We start from the raw sequence: 18,151 nt of genomic DNA, 5'->3' as shown, positions 1-18,151 counted from the left end.
GGAGGACCACCCAACCTTTTCATATAAAACACAATGGTGTGTATCATAAGCATCTCCTGTAATGAATCTCAAAGCAGAGTGAAATACAGAGTCTAGGAGTTTAAGGCATGAACGAGATGCATGCCGATAAACCACATCACCGTAATCAAGGACAGACATAAAAACTGCCTCAATAATCCTTTTCCTACTGAACAACGGGAAGGTGGCTTTATTCCTATAAAAATAGCCAATCTTTTGTCGGAGACGACAGACAAGATTTTTTATGTGAAATGTAAAAGAGAGTTTTTCATCTATCCAGATGCCAAGATATTTATATTCAGTGACTCTTTCAATATGAGATCCATTATTTGTGTGAATAATAAGATCATTAAAATGTGTAATTCTTGCTCTGGAAAAGCACATATATTTTGTTTTTTCTATATTAAGGACAAGCCTGAGATCCACTAGACAGTTCTGCAGGGTGTTAAAAGAGCTCTGTAGGTTCTGAACAGATTGTTGCACTGAATCAGAAATGCAATACAGTACAGTGTCGTCCGCATACAAATGGGCATGGCAGTTTTGTAGTGATGAAACAATGTTATTGATGTAAATTGTGAATAGGACTGGACCTAAAATTGAGCCCTGCGGAACACCATTTGTAACTGTTAAAAACTCAGTTTGGTAGCTTCCCAGCTTAACTGACTGCTGTCTATCAGAGAGATAGTCCCTAAACCAGCTACATGTAGAATAATCAAAACCAATTTCATGCAGCCTCTCTAAAAGCAAATGGTGATCTAAAGTATCAAAAGCTTTTGACAGATCAACAAAAAGTGCTGCACAGTGCTTTTTTTTGTCGATAGCTGTAACAATGTTGTCTAAGACCAAAGTGACAGCAGATACAGTACTGTGGCCTGCCCTAAAACCAGATTGAAATGGACTCAAAATGGAAGCACTGGATAAAAAGGATTTCAACTGAGTATTAATGACTGATTCTAGAATTTTTGCCAGGCATGGGAGTTTGGAAATTGGCCTGTAATTGTTAAGATCACTTTTGTCACCCCCTTTATGTAATGGAATGACGTGAGCTTTTTTCCAGACTTTAGGAACAATACCAGAGGAGATGGAAAGATTAAAAATATGGGTTATTTGTTTTGATATGATAAGTGCAGAGAGATTTATTGAAAATGGGTCCAAATTGTCCTCTCCCATGTACTTCCTGGGGTTGATGGCAAGAAGCGCATCTACAACAATACTTGTTGGGACTTGAACAAGGCTGAAAAGAGGAGTTTTAGAGACAGGTGGTATGCTATTTTTATTTCTCGTGGTGGTAGGCGTAGAAGGCGTAGATACTCCATTGTGAAAGAGTTTACCAGCAGCTATAAAGTGTTTATTGAAAGCTAAACCAATTTCTTTCTGATCATTTAAAATCTGATCATTTATTTTTAACTGACTGGGAACAGTGCTAGAATTGTTTTTGTTATAATTCACAGCCTTCCAAAATAGTGCAGGGTTGGAGTAGCAGTTTGAAATTAGTTCGAGGTAGTAGTCTGATTTAGCTTTCCTAACCATGGATATGCACCTATTTCTGATTTGTCTGAAAGCAGTCCACTTGGAGTTTTCACCAGAGCGTCTAGCTAGGGACCATGCTTTATTTCTCTCTGCAAATATATCGGACAATTCATTTGTGAACCAGGGGTTTGATCTATTTTTTACTCTGTGCTTTTTAAGGGGTGCATGCTTGTTCAAAATGGAGGAGAAAGTATTGGTGAAAAATTCTAAGGCCAATTCCACATCAGATATTTCACTTGTGAGATGAATGTCACTTTGATAGAGTTCATTTAAAAATGCTTGCTCGTTAAAACCTTTAAAATTACGCTTAATGATGATTTTGGGTTGAGATTTTTTAAGATGAATACTTCTGATACAGGCCACCGGGCAGTGATCACTGATTCCAAGCTCAAAGACACCAGCAGAAACTATTTTATTGCTTTGATTTGATAATATTAAATCGATCAAAGTTGATTTTGCTGGGTTTTTTAGATTTGGTCTTGTGGGCTCAGTTATTATTTGTGTAAGATTTAGGTTGCTACATATTTCTTTAAAAGGTTCAGAGGCACCAGAAAGCCAGTCAATGTTAAAATCACCCATCATAATGACCTCTCTATTTACATATGGAGAGATTAAATGTGCTAGCTCACTCAAGGAGCTATTTACTGCTGAAGGGGGCCTGTACACACCAATTACAATAACACAATCATTTAACGATAAAGACAATTCCAAAGCAATAAATTCAAAGCAGCTTCGAACAGAGACAGCATGTAGTAATGATACAGAATAATGTGATTTAACATAGACAGCCACTCCCCCACCCCGTGTGGTCCTGTCTATTCTGAATAAACTATAATCATTTATTGCCACCATAGAGTCATGTGTACTGCTCTTCAACCATGATTCAGTCAGAACCAAGACATCTGGGTCAGCCTGAGATACTAAGATGTTAACATGGTCTAATTTATTGTGCTGAAGCAAACTTCTTATGTTTAAGTGAAGAAAACCCAAACCCTTTCTTGTTTTGAGGATGTTTGGTGAGTTTAGCTTTGATATGCTCATGTCCAGGTTATCAACAGCGGGGTGGTCCAACACAATTGACTTATTACACATAATAGGTACATTTTTCAAGTTACTTGTAATCCCAAGTGGTCTGTGGCGTGACCTGTAAAATCTATGAGGAGGGATTAATGATGATCTGACAGACTGACATACAGGGATTGGGTGAGTTTTTATAGTAATGGATGTTCCAGGCCTGGAGGGGGCGCTAGATGCATGGGGACTAGTGGTCATGGAGGCTGTGTCACGTGAGCTAACTACCTCTTGACTGACCAGGTGTGGAGATAGTCAATCATGCTGGACAGAGTTTGCAAGAGGAGTGACGCTAGGAACCGATTTTATTGTTAAGAGCATATTGCTGGCCAGAAGATGTTTCCCTTGTTTGTTTAAATGCAAACCATCGCTGGCAAAGAAAGACGGTCTGTTCCAGAAAACGTTAAAATTGTCGACAAAGGGAATGCCCATGGAGAGACAATACTGTTTGAGCCAAACATGAAGTTGGCGTGCGCGGCTGAATTTGATGTCACCAAATCGAGGGGAAGGCATGGGACCAGAGACGATACATTGTTTCCCAGCGGTCAGGACGGAATCGATTAGGGCTTTAAAATCAGTTTTAAGACTTTCTGACTTTTCTGACTTAAGGTCATTTGAGCCGATATGTGTCACGACCATAGATGCAGCGGGATTACTGTGGATAATGTGTGGTAGCACTGAGTTGATGTGGGATACCTGGGCACCGGGATAGCAGAAGGTCTCCGCCCTCGGCAGGAGAACTTGTCGGACCATGGATGAGCCAATGAGGAGGCACTGGAGCTCCGCTGCTCGGCCCTGCTGCGCTGCAGAGCAACCAGGTGAAGGCCGGGCTGGATCATTTGCCTGCAGTGTTGATGCCCGCGGTCCAGAGCGGCAAAGTTGCGTAGGTTGAGCCGGGCGTCTGGTGGATCCTTCTGATCGTCTGATGATGGCATCCTGCAGCATCCTGCGTCGGTTCTCTCCCGTGTTGGAACGACGAGACGTCTGGGAAACACCGGCCACAGGTGGAGAGGAGACAGCGGCGGCGTAGGAAGCGGCGGCGGGCAGCGAAGTGACAGCGGAGGAAGAGGAGGCGGCGGGTATCGGAACAGCGGAAGGGTAGGACGTGGTGGCGCGTGCCAGGGCAGTGGTGGTATCCCTGTCCACAGGTGAACCGTGGCCAACTGGACGTGGCTGGAACCGGGGAGGAGAGCTAGAGCCATTTGCCATTGATGGAAACTCCTGTAGGCTCATAACTTCGAATCTGTTGCCAAGCTCCAGGCGCTGCGGTGTTGGGGGAGTCCGCGGACGACCACAATGTTTACCCTTGCGGGCTGTTAACCAATTTATCGGTTTAACAGGGGTCGAGCTCAGCGGGAATTGTCCATCCCCTTTGTTGACAGTCGCTGCCAGCTTAGGTTTTGCACCAAGTAGACTCCACTGATCGTTGGGTATGGCTAACACGGGCCCGGGCACAGTGACAGGAGAAGAGGATCCCACAATGGCGGAGCCGGGCCACGGGAGAGTAGGATCATCGCCTGCCATGCAGAGGGAGCCGCAGCCAGAGGATCTTAGGGCGACAAGGTGCTTCATTTGAGTGGAAGCGACAGAGGATAGCTCCATGATGATGTCGTTTTTACCCCTGAGTTCAGCTTGCAGACCAGAGATCCTCTCCTTCAGTCGACCTAAGGTAAGATTGCATTCACACGTTTGTAGCATAGTGGTAGCTGGTGCTAGCTTGCTGTATGGAGCTGCTGCGTTCAGTGCAGGGTTGGTGATATCCCGTGTAGATGGTAGAGCCTTGGCCCAGCCTGGCCTGGTGGGGATGGTGAAGCCTGTGCTGTTGCTCAGGTGAGCGTGCTACTGCTGTTGCTCAGGTGAGCGTGCTACTGCTGTTGCTCAGGTGAGCGTGCTACTGCTGTTGCTCAGGTGAGCGTGTGCTGCGTGTGCTGCGTGTGCTGCGTGTGCTGCGTGTGCTGCGTGTGCTGCGAAATGTAGGTCCCTTCAGTACTGTTATATAGTCCAGGAAAGGCTGACATATCTGTTTAAACTTCTCTGCTTTCCCTGAAATCTCATAACAGATTTTCTCCATTTATAAAGTACTAGAGAACTCCATGAGCCACATATCAAAGCAGGGCGCTATCCCCACTATGTAACTTTGTGTGTGTCAGAGAAGTGAAACATTTTCTAAGATATATTCTCATAACTGAATAAACAAACTTTCCTCACAGGAAAATGTGATCCCTGGAACACTGTTTGAAGTTAGAAAGCTTCCTGAAAAGTTACTGTTTCACTGTTGTTGTTTACAGCAGCAGGGCCCACAGTTTGGTTTACAAACATATTCTAGTCTTACGTTTGGTTCCAGGTTCCTCAAAATAATTTGATTTATGATGATAGAATTATTCAATACTAAGAATTACATGTAGAGAAAATATGTTTAGTAAAGTAACTGCAGGCTCTGTGAATGTAAACAAACCCCCTCCTCTGAAACTACAGTGACCCTTTAGACAGACAGACACACACAGACACAGACAGACACAGACACAGACACAGACACACAGACACACACACACAGACACACACACACACACACACACACACACACACACACACACACACACACACACACACACACACACACACACACACACACACACACACACACACACACACACACACACACACACACACACACACACACACACACACACACACACACACACACACACACACACACACACACACAGACAGTTTTCTTAGTAGTTTACGAACCGTGAGTAGGAGGCTGCTGGCGTATAATCTAACCCGTCCATGGGGCTCTACTCCTGGGGAAGATTCTGTCTCCTGCTCGGTGGTGGCGGTGGTGGAGGTGAGCGGGTGAACTCGCAGTAACACAGCCGCCCTCCTGGAGCCCTGAGCCGGCTGCGGGGTGAAGAAAACCGCCGGTGTGTCGCTGTCATGCTGGAAGACTGATCGCAGGTCAGACTTTAACACAAACACGTCCAGGACAGGATTCAGATGAGAAGGAAAACTCTGCAAAGTGCACAACTCCACCTGCACCGCCATGTTTCTCTGACGTCACATTATTTTTCTTCTTCTGTTTTGAGTTTTACTGTAGTTAACAAAAGACTTATTTGCGCATTACCGCCATCTACCGATCTAATCTTGCTTTCTGTCCCGAATGTGTGCACAGAACAGGGAAAAAAGCAAGGCCTCTGAGCTCTCTGTATGGAATATGAAGCAGAATAATTTAAGACTATGGCTGTGTTGTAAAAGCCGTACTAACGTCCTCCCTCCTACATACTCAACATGTATATACTACATACTGTCTACTTAACCATCCATTGTGTATGCGAGGTTCATCGGACCGTTTACACTCAAGTATAGAAGAAATAAAGAACGAGAGCACACACACTAAATTGAATGTAAATAAACTTCCTTCACAACCATTGTTTTTTTCCCAGAAATTTTAATAAAAACCATTTAAATTCAACATTTTAACTCAAATTTACTGACAAATATAACGTAAAACCAACTTAAAATAAAAAGGTACAATGTATAATTTCTGAATATTCAACATCATGTAATGGTGGAATTATAGATGTCAACGCTCCCTTGCTAACCCCCTCAAGGCCCATTCTAAGGTCATGAAAAAGCACGAGAGATTTTACACTGATTAAAACATACTAATGACAATTATATCCCATTTCTATTAAGTTTGATTTCACCAAAATGCAGAGGTGGGTCGTAACGCGCTACATTTACTCCGTTACAAATACTTGAGTAACTTTTTGAATAAATTGTAATTTTAGGAGTAGTTTTATTGCAACATACTTTTACTTTTACTTGAGTATTCGAAGAAAGAACGGTACTTTTACGCCGTTCCATTTGGCTACGTGACGGTCGTTACCTTATTTTTTTATATATTTTATTTATTACATGCGAGAGCTATTTCTCTCATGATTTCTCTCCCCGGGGACGTCTTCAGCCAACATCTCTATCACGTGACTATTTCAACCAATAAAAACCACATTACAAAAGCTTGCCAATCAAATGCAGCCACTTCAGTCACATGACAAGTGTTGTCATGTTGTCATAGGGCTCAACCATGGGCTAAACAATGTCCGCGGACTTTTTTAAAGGCTGCGGTTCTGCACCGATGTTGTGTCCGTGGCCGTGCCATGTAGGTTAAACGCATATAACACAGACTCCCACACACTCGCAATTACAGAGAAACTGTTCTTTTTTGACACATGTCCTGTTCTCCCTGTAGCCTACCCACTTCGCATGCCCCAGTCTGGCTGTGTGAGAGTCTGAGAGCGGTCTCTTTGTTCAGCCACTCTGTAGTTTCATACGTTAAGTGAGTGTGCCAGCAGGTTTTGATGTGTAACGAAGTTTAATTTTGTATTTTATATTTTTGGAGCTAAACACAACCTAGATAATTTTCTCAGGGCCAGTGACATATTGTAGGAATTTGTTTTAAAATGTGTATGTGCAAAACAATTGCAACAGTGTTATAAGTGTATTGGTTTTAATTAATATAATTTTGGACAAGCCTAATTTATTATCATTTTATTTGAAGGGTGATGTATTTAATTTGGCAGATAATTAATGTATTATTGTTTGAGTTCAAGGGTTATTCATTTGATTTTTAAATACCTTATTTATTGTTTTATTTAAAATGATGTTATTTAACATATCTTTATTTGAACATTGCTGTTTTATATTATGTTCGTGTCTATTCTGTACCGTTTGTGTTGCTCTGTATATTTCAAAAATAAATCTGGAGTCATTCAGTAGGCCTACTTGTACTCTTGAGTACTTGAGTAGTCTTTTCACTGCATACTTTTTTACTCTTACTCGAGTAATAATTTTTATGAGTACTTTTACTTCTACTTGAGTAATTATAATCTTAAAGTAACTTACTTTTACTTGAGTAAATTTTTTGGCTACTCTGCCCACCTCTGCCAAAATGTCAATAAATTCTACACAATGGACCTTTAATGACAAATAAAATATACGTGTACATGGTTCGACCTTTCTGCGTAAAAGGAAATATTCATAATAATATAAATCAATAAAAGAAAATTTTAGCATTTTTAAATCCCTCTCATTTAGTCAAACAAAGCCAGAGCTCTTTCTTTAAAAAGCTGCTCCGAGGAACTTTCATTTTGTGTTAATTCTAGCGCCCCCCTTTGGACAAAAGCGGTAGTGTTTTTACCACGCCAGCTGTTGTTCCTGGGTGAGCGTATACCCATGACAAAGGCATTAAGAAAAACTATATAAAAAAAAAATAGCATTCTTTGCACTGATGGTCTCGTTTGCTGTTACATGTAATTTATGATCATCAGAGGAAAAAATTAGACTGTTTCAGAAATGTTTAAAAGTTCCTCGTAGCTCCTTTAAAGAGACGCTCATTTTAAGCTTATTGTACAATGAGTTGTTTAAACGAAATCACTTTTTCTTGCTGTTCTTAGCGGGCTTGGCGAGCAGAGCGGGGTCTATTTGATCGGGGGAAAGCCCTTTGACGGAGAAGAGTCGAGTGGCGCGCTCGCTAAGCGTTCCCCCGCACTTCAACCCGCGACACATTAGTTCCTTCTTCAGGACGTCCAGACCGAGAGCTTCCAGCTGGGAGGGGGAAGCCATGGAGGACAGGTCAATCTGAGGAGAGGAGAATCACAGGGGTTAGGGTTTGTTTTTTAATAAAGATGTATATATATTTTGTGTGCATTTTTCCATGCTTTATTCCGACAGTATGTGTTCAAACTAGGGCTGTCAAATTAACGCGTTAATTTCGATTAATTAATCACAGAAAAATGAACGCGATTAAAAAAATTAACAGATTAATCGCACTTCTATAATGCCCTTTGACCCGGTGCAAAAGTGGTGCGCAGCTGCACCTGTAGCTATACACAGCCCGCACGGGGGAAAGGGAGAAAAGTAAAGAGAGAAGCAGAGGAAATCTGTGGCAGTGCAGTGCTGTCTGTTGTGGAGACAGAAGTTATGAGAGACGGAGAGCGAGAGAGAGAGAGGGAGAGAGAGAGAGAAACAAACTGTAGTAGGCTATACAGCTGTTTATAAACAGGTATAAAAGTGTCATATAAGTATGCGATTAATTTAGATTAAGTAATCACAAAGCCTAGTTCAAATTACAAGCACATTTCAAAAGTTGAAAACAAGATTTAAAATGAATCATTTTCCAAACTCTCCAGACTCTGTAGGAACCCTGAACATGGATAATACTGATACAGATTATTTTCAAATTAAAAATGAGATAAAACAATCTTTAAAACTTGAGTCTAACAGGTGGGACACACAACTCTACATTCAAGGCAAATACAAAAGTTTAAAAGGCATGATACCTGATGAAGGCTGTCGTTAATTTTTATTATCTCTTAAATGCTCATTTCTCATAGCTATTCTTGTTGTTTTTTCTGCCCCTGTAAAGCACTTTGAATGGCCTTGTGTCTGAATTGTGCTGTAGAAAAAACGTGCCTTGCTTCGCATGAGACCAAGTACTAAAACCCCTGGCCTTCACACATTTAAGTTATTTTTTCAACAAAAGCACAAAACAGAAGAAAGTAAAAATGCAAAGGTTAAAGATTCTTAGAGACGTAAAAGAAAAATGGAACGAGGAAATGGATTTCCATGGAAGACGTAATTCGAGACTTGAAATATTTCACTTAATGCAGTAAACATTTTAAAAAATAAACTTTTCCATGATTTTCTATTTCTAGAGATGCACATGCATTCTACTGACCGGTTCCAGGGTTAGACAGGGAGCGCTGGCCTCCTCAGACGGTGTATCAGCTGCTGGAGGATTCTCTCTCTCTGATTGGCTGGAGGAGCTCTGAGAGAAACACATTAGAAACAGGTTTAGCAACACACCAGTTTACAGAGCCCAGGCTGTGGATTAACACTGGGTATTTTTTTCTTCTTCATTTTGACAAAAAGTGATTTTGACAACAAGCGTTCTCCAGAATCACTGACTACACCTTTAAGCGCAGTGTTCAAATGTTTGTTATGTCTAGTTTAGTTCTTGGTTGTAGCCTACTGTATGAAATATGTTTTATGAATAGATCAAGCACCCAAGTCTGATCAGCTCATTTAAAGCTGCAGTGTGTAGAATTTTGGGTTTTATTTCGTAGCAGATTTTGTAGAAAGTAATTATAATATCCATAAGTACATTTAATTTAGTGCATAATAGCTGAAAAAAAAATTTGAATTATTTTTTTCCCCTTTAGAAAGGATCTCATATATGTCCATATTTCTGCATATTTTGGACCAAAGCCTAGTGCCGCCATCTTGAAAGTGTCATAGTTGGAATGTCATCAGGTGTATTGTTTAAAATTTAGAATTGTTCTTGTCCTTGAAGGCCACTGTAGCTTCTGTTATTATTCTAAAGGGTTGGGGTTACCCAGGGAGCGTTGCATTCTAGAACTTTCTTGATGATGTCATATTACACACTGCACCTTTAAGCTGAGGAACAAAGTGCAGTTGGTAGATTAACCTTTGAGCAGTTTATTCACAATTTAGGGCAATTAACAATAAACACATTAACACTGCCACTTTCTCCTTATACCTTTAAATGCAGCAAAGTAAATCTTTAAAAAGGTGCTACGATGAACTTTCAGTGTGTGTTCATTCTAGCGCCCCCCCTTGGACACAAGCGGAAATATTAGAAATATTTAGGAGTTCCTCGTAGCACCTTTAAGTTTCTTTATTAGTCAATTTACTCAAGGCACATTAAAATGGACCTTTTCATATATCCCCTCTCAAGTTATGACACTGTAAAGTCTAACCTAACAATCTACTGTAAGGGCGTCTGTGGTGAAGTGTGTAGGGCGGTTCGGTCGTCCACTGGGTTACAGGGTCGGTGATTCGATCCCCCGTCTCCCCGCCACATGTCCAAGTGTCCCTGGGCAAAGAGACACTGAACCCTAAATGTCTCCTGATAGTTACCTTGCACCCTGCGTGGTAGCTGCTGCTATCGGTGAATGGGTGAATGTGTGTGTGATTGGGTGAATGTGTACAAAACAATGTAAAGCGCTTTGGGTCTGTGAAAAACCAGGGAAAGAGCTGTATAAGTGGAGTCCATTTGCTATTTAAGAAATACCATTCTACTGACCTGCTGGGTTAGACAGGGAGCGCTGGCCTCCTCAGACGGTGTATCAGCTGCTGGAGGATTCTCTCTCTCTGATTGGCTGGAGGAGCTCTGAGAGAAACACATTAACAAACACATTTAGGTTGCGTTCCGAATCGCATACTCTTTCTTTTTCTATTCTACATACTACATCTGACGATAAAAAGAATCTAGTTAGGATGCAGTAGGCATACTATTGGGACATACATGGCTCCTTGATCTTGCCTCTTGCTTTTATATCCGTCTCATCCCCGTTTGTTTTTATATGGAGGCTTCGTCGATGTGACGTCACTTCACGTGCGCACTGGATTGTGGGTCAGAATCGCCCAAATTTTTTTCATTTTTCATTTAACTTTTATTTATCCTCGAGAGACCAATTGAGGGGTGACCCTCATTTACAATGACGTCGAGTCAAATAGGATGCAGTTTTCAACACTAACAATCTTGGCCGGATGAAGTAGGACATCCGGGTACTTCTAACCATCCTAAATCTGGCCACAAGAATCGGGACATCCTAAATCTTTTTTCTACATACTATATAGAACGCAACCTCTGTTTGTCCCAATACATGCCCTTTGTTCCAATCCCCATACTTCCCTACTATTTAGTATGCCAGAAAAAGATTTAGGATGTCCAGATACATGCATATCAATTGTAGTATGCTGAAAATACCTAGATGCCCCACTAACTTCAATTGAATTTTGCAGTATTCGTCTTTATTCTTGACATTTCTCAACATAATAAAAAATCTTCTTTACCTGATTTTTTTTCTCTCTCCTGTCTGTGGCCCTAAAACTCTTCTGTACTTTAGTATGTAGTGTAGTAAAAAGACTAAAACTCTTCTGTTCTTTAATATGTAGTGTAGTAAAAAGAAAGAGTATGTGAATTAGAACGCAGGGTTGATTTCAGATGCAGCATGCTGAAAAATACCCAGATGTCCTACTACATCTGGTGGTGATTTTTAGTGTTGAAACCAGAAGCTTTATGGAGGTTCTGACTCACAATCCCTGTGTTCCAGTCCCCATCCTTCCCTGCTATTTAGTTTGGTAGAAACAGATTTAGTTTGTCCCAATACATGATGTCAGATGCAGCATGCTGAAAAATACCCAGATGTTTTCTTTTTTCCACAAACTTTCAGTGTGTGTTAGTTCTAGCGCCCCCTTTGGACAAAAGCGGTAGTGTTTTTACCACGCCAGCTGTTGTTCCTGGGTGAGCGTATACCCATGACAAAGGCATTAAGAAAAACTATATAAAAATAGCATTCTTTGCACTGATGGTCTGGTTACATGTAATTTATGATCATCGGAGGAAAAATGAGACTGTTTCAGAAATATTTAGAAGTTCCTCGTAGCACCTTTAAGTTAAGTTCTTTATATTAGTCAATTTACTCAAGGCACATTAAAATGGACCTTTTCATATATCCCCTCTCAAGTTATGACACTGTAAAGTCTAAGCTAACATTCTACTGACCTGTTCCAGGGTTAGACAGGGAGCGCTGGCCTCCTCAGACGGTGTATCAGCTGCTGGAGGATTCTCTCTCTCTGATTGGCTGGAGGAGCTCTGAGAGAAACACATTAGAAACACATTAATATTTAGCTATAATATTTATATATAGTCATTAATTATATACACACACACACTGTCATCTAGTGTTAAAGTATGTCCCCGTTATAGCATACTGCATGATAACTACATACTTCTTTTGATCAGATGTAGTATGTAGAATAGGGCAAAGAAAGAGTGTGAGATTGTGAACACAGGGAGTGTCTGTATTGAGCTACGGCAGCAGAGAAAGGACAAACTACTGACCGGTTGGGTTAGAGAGGGAGCGCTGGATGGGTTGGCAGCTGAAGGCTTCTCTGCCTCTGACTCACTGCTGGAGGTCTGACCAGCTGACGAGGATCTGAGAGAGACAGTTTAAAGACACATGAAGTTTGGTTATATTCAATAGTGAGTGAGTGAGTGAGTGAGTGAGTGAGTGAGTGAGTGAGTGAGTGAGTGAGTGAGTGAGTGAGTGAGTGAGTGAGTGAGTGAGTGAGTGAGTGAGTGAGTGTGTGTTTGGTGTGTGTGAGTGAGTGTGTGTGTGTGTGAGTGAGTGAGGTGTCCTTCTGTATGTGTGTGTGTTGACATGTTCTGTTTTGTTTGTGACTTCTTTCTGTAAAATTGTAAAATGAAAAATAGAATATTGAATCAAATGTTACCTGCTGCCGGAGGTGGAAGGAGAATCATCATCTTCATCTTCTTCATCTTCCTCTGAACTCACCAGGTCTCCCACTCCGGTCCTGTAACCATGACCACATCATCAACTTTCATTATTAGACTCAAGGTACATTTTAAAAAGACATACAATACAAAAAAAATAGACCCCACACACACAAGATTATCCTGTGTGAGGATGGGCAATACAGAAGTGGCCGGACGGGCGCTCCGGTGGTGTAGTTGGTGGAGCGTGTACCATATATCTCTATACTATAAAATGAAGCTTAAAAATGCCAATAAATAATCTGGGCATTTAAATAAACTATTCATTCATTGGTCCACACACACACACACCCACACACACAGGGAGAGACACACACACACAGACAGACACACACACACACACAGGGAGAGACACACACACACACAGAGACAGCCCTGTACTCACCACATGCACCCTGCTGTGGCGTTCTTCTTCTTCTGTCTCTTCTTTAGCGGTTGGTCTCTCTGCTCTGAACTGTGTCTCTTTGCTGCTGAGGCTTCATCCACCTTCACCTGGCCGCTGCAGGACGCCTGGAGGCCTGAGGGGGGGGGGGGGGCGTTAGAACAACTGTCTGTGTGTCTGTCTATCTATCTATCTATCCATCATCTAGGCCTGCAGACCTGAAGCACAGTATGGGAACATTAGGGGATGGATCAAATTAAACTTCATTAGCACATTTCACACAAGCGTGGCCACTGCTGCATCCATCAGACATTGTTTAGGGAGTGTGAGTGTGTCTGTCTGTCTGTCTGTAGTGTATTAATGTCTGTATGTACCTTTAATAACAGAGTCCTCCAGCCTCTCTGACAGGTCGTGACACTGCTGCTGATACACTCTGTCAGTGAACTGGTGTCTGTCTGTCTGCCTGCCTATCTATTTAATAACAGAGAGAGAGAGACAGAGAGAGAGAGAGTGTCTGTCTGTCTGTCTCTCTCTGTCTATAGTGTATTAATGTGTGTATATACCTTTAATAACAGAGTCCTCCAGCCTCTCTGACAGGTCGTGACACTGCTGCTGGTACACTCTGTCAGTGAACTGGTGTTTGGGTTCAGCCAGTTTCCTCTGCAGACGATCTGCTCTGCGTTGCTCTTTCTCTGCCTCGCGCTCCGACTGCTTAGACAACCACTCACCCATCCTACACACACACACACACACACACAGAGAGAGAGAGAGAGAGACACACACACGCAGAGAGAGAGAGAGACACACACACACACACACACACACACACACACACACACACGCACACACGCAGAGAGAGAGACACACACACACACGCAGAGAGAGAGACACACACACACACGCACGCAGAGAGAGAGAGACACACACACACACGCACGCAGAGAGAGAGAGACACACAAGTCAGTGCGAGTGTGTCTTAGTAGTATGTAGTATAGTCTAAAGTCAGTGCGAGTGTGTCTTAGTAGTATGTAGTATAGTCTAAAGTCAGTGTGAGTGTGTCTTAGTAGTATGTAGTATAGTTTATAGTGTGTGAGTGTCTCTTAGTAGTATGTAGTATAGTTTATAGTGTGTGAGTGTCTCTTAGTAGTATGTAGTGCGAGTGTGTCTCACTCTTTCTCGTGGTTGACGTCTCGTAGGCGCCGCCCGCTCAGGTCTCTGCACGCTTCACGGTTTGTCGTCTTCTCGATCTGAGCGCCGAGAGCTCGCAGCATGGAGCCGAACCCTGAACACACCACACCACAGGGATAGACTCAGGGCTGCGTTCAAGGACCCATAACTCACTGATATTTAGTATGGGAGAAACAAGATGTACCCTGCATTCCAATCCCCATAACTCACTGCTATGTAGTCTGGTACAAACAGATTTAGTTTGTCCACACACAAACACACAAAAAGAGAGAGAGAGAGAGAAAGAGAGAGAGAGAGAGAGAGAAAGAAAGAGAGAGAGAGAGAGAGAGAGAGAGACACACAAACACACAAAGAGAGAGAGACACACACACACAAAAAGAGAGCTCGCAGCATGGAGCCGAACCCTGAAGGCACCACACCACAGGGATAGACTTAGGGCTGCGTTCAAGTACCCATAACTCACTGCTATTTAGTATGGGAGAAACAAGATTTAGGATGTCCCAATTCTTGAGTTAGGGTGAAATAAATAAGTAAAAGTATGTCCAAATTGTAGCATACTACAATATAAAACAGAAGATAACGGGTATCAGATTTGGAATGCAGTGTACTTCACAATAATTACTCTAGTATTAAAGTTCCTACACACGCACACACACACACAGAGAGGCACACACACACACACACACACACACACACACACACAGGGAGAGAGCGAGACACACACACACACACACAGGGAGAGAGAGACACACACACAGGGAGAGAGAGAGACACACACACACAGGGAGAGAGACACACACACACACACACACACAGGGAGAGAGACACACACACACAGGGAGAGAGAGAGAGAGAGAGAGAGAGAGAGAGACACACACAGGGAGAGAGAGACACACACACACACAGGGAGAGAGAGACACACACACACACACACACACACACAGGGAGAGAGAGACACACACACACACACACACACACACACACACAGGAGAGAGAGACACACACACACAGGGAGAGAGAGAGACACACACACACAGCCCCTCACCTCCTTTGCCTCCACACAGACGGGGCTCCAGGTGATAGACGGACCCACGGTGCAGACTGTCCTCTGTGTCCGAGAGACGGCCATCTCTGGTGACGTAGAAATCACTCACTCCCTACACACAGGGAGAGAGACACACATACAGACACACACACACACACACACAGGGAGAGAGACACACACACACACATAGAGAGACACACACACACACACACACACACACACACACACACACACACACACACACACAGAGAGAGAGAGACACACACACACACATAGAGAGACACACATACACACAGAGACAGAGAGACACACACACAGAGACAGACACAGACAGAGAGAGAGAGAGAGAGAGAGAGACACACACACACACACACACACACACACACACACACACACACACACAGGGAGAGAGACACACAGACACACACACAAACAGAGACAGAGACATACAGTGACAGACAGACACACACACATACAGAGACAGACACATATACACACACACACACCCACAGACAGACAGACAGACAGAGAGAGAGAGAGAGAGAGAGAGACACACACACACACACACACACAATATGCACATTTGTCAACATCTATCTTGTGAGGATTAGTATCTCTTTAAAAAATAAAAAGTACATTACGACATCAAACGTTTTTCCATGTTATACATCAAAACGTACTATGTACAGGTCTTACAAATGCATTCACATGATGTTTTTAAGAAGAAAATGTCTCATAAATCAGACAGTGAACAACATATGAACAAATCCTTCTGTAATAACCTTCAGAATAGTGCTGAGAATGATTATGGAAAGTTTAGTTGATGTAAGTGCTTTAGAAGTTGAGATTTTTGGTTCAGAAAAAGTTTATAAATTGTAAACGTTAGGGAACGGTTGGTCTGTTTGTATGCTAGCTTTAGTTAGCACAGCAGCTAACACACGCAGTTGTAAACAAAGCTAAACTTTCAGACTTTTTGGGGGTTATTTCTCCGCCTTTCTCCCCTTGTGACGACATACCTGCTTTTGGGCGAACCGGTCCACGAGGTCCCGAACCGCGGAACCATCTGGAAACTGGACGTTAGAGAAGCTAATGCTAAAGCTAGGAGCAGAGACAAACACCTCCATGTTTATTACTGACTGACTGGACTGAGTGGATTGCTGCTCAGTGCGCAGGCGCAGCTCCGGTACTTCAGGAGTCGACCGCACCACGTCACTGCCGGTGTTGCGCCCAAAGCTGTGTCCCATCAGAATGTGTGACTGTAGGGAGGACGCTGTTCTTGTCTCACAGTCTCTCAGTGCAATGTTTTATATATTAATAAGTAAAATATGTACAGCTTTTTTTTTTTTTAACCTTTATTTCTACAGGTAAATCCCATTGAGACCGAAGACTCTTTTTCAAGGGAGACCTATTTTCCTTTCCCACGTTACCATTCACACACACATTCATACACCGATAGCAGGCTAACTATCGACATTCACACCAGGCAAGGTGGGTGAAGTGTCTTGCCCAAGGACACAACAACTATGACACAGGTGGCAGGGCGGGGATCGAACCTCCAACCCTTTGATCATCGGCCGACCCGCTCTACCAACTGAGACACAGTCGCCCCAAAGCTTGAGTTTAACCCGAGAAGTTTGAAAAGGAGTTCTGTCTGAAATAAAGATTATCTTTCATTTTGATGAACATTTTTATTTTCCTTTCTTCCATTGTGTGTTGCTTTGGTAATGGGTGAGTTTCACTTATCGCTGCTGCATCTATGCATTATATCTATCTATCTATCTATCTATCTATCCATCTATCCATCCATATATCTATCTATCTATCTATCTATCTATCTATCTATCCATCCATCCATCCATCCATCTATCTATCTATCTATCTATCCATCCATCCATCTATCTATCTATCTAGTAATATTTTAGAATCCATGTATTATTTGGGGGGATTTTTCTTTGGACAACACCAGATTTTCTTTTAGCTCACACTCAGTACAGACAGGTAGTGGATCATGAGGAGATATTCACACAGTACAGACAGGTAGTGGATCATGAGGAGATATTCACACAGTACAGACAGGTAGTGGATCATGAGGAGATATTCACACAGTACAGACAGGTAGTGGATCATGAGGAGATATTCACACAGTACAGACAGGTAGTGGATCATGAGGAGATATTCACACAGTACAGACAGGTAGTGGATCATGAGGAGATATTCACACAGTACAGACAGGTAGTGGATCATGAGGAGATATTCACACAGTACAGACAGGTAGTGGATCATGAGGAGATATTCACTCAGTACAGACAGGTAGTGGATCATGAGGAGATATTCACACAGTACAAACAGGTAGTGGATCACGAGGAGATATTCACTGATTTTGACAAAAAAGTGTTCTCCAGAATCACTGACTACACCTTTAAAGTTGGTTTTATTTTCTTACTTTATAAATTAAAAGTTGAGTAAAAGAGTCCGATTGAAACGCTTTTATTAAACATTTCTGAAACGAATGATTGTTGTATGGAAGCTTCTT

General features: G+C 42.3%; 1 protein-coding gene across 1 annotated transcript; it reads right to left on the bottom strand.

Annotated features, from left to right (window-relative positions):
* Nucleotides 1–6,056: 6,056 nt before the first annotated feature.
* On the bottom strand, nt 6,057–16,770 carry LOC307270644 (splicing regulator SDE2-like). Its single transcript, XM_080054528.1, has 11 exons — nt 16,635–16,770; nt 15,619–15,730; nt 14,556–14,667; nt 13,949–14,118; nt 13,389–13,521; nt 12,943–13,023; nt 12,551–12,644; nt 12,212–12,301; nt 10,727–10,813; nt 9,359–9,448; nt 6,057–8,259 (listed from the first exon to the last, which is right to left on the bottom strand). Exons 1-11 carry the CDS (start codon nt 16,740–16,742, stop codon nt 8,053–8,055), a joined length of 1,284 nt encoding a protein of 427 aa, XP_079910654.1. The 5' UTR covers nt 16,743–16,770; the 3' UTR covers nt 6,057–8,052.
* Nucleotides 16,771–18,151: the final 1,381 nt, after the last annotated feature.

Source organism: Ammodytes marinus (assembly GCF_949987685.1).
Source record: "Ammodytes marinus genome assembly, contig: scaffold_296, whole genome shotgun sequence".
Lineage (NCBI taxonomy): Eukaryota > Metazoa > Chordata > Actinopteri > Uranoscopiformes > Ammodytidae > Ammodytes > Ammodytes marinus.
Note: the sequence above shows the minus strand (reverse complement) of the source record. Positions and strands in the feature narration are given on the sequence as shown.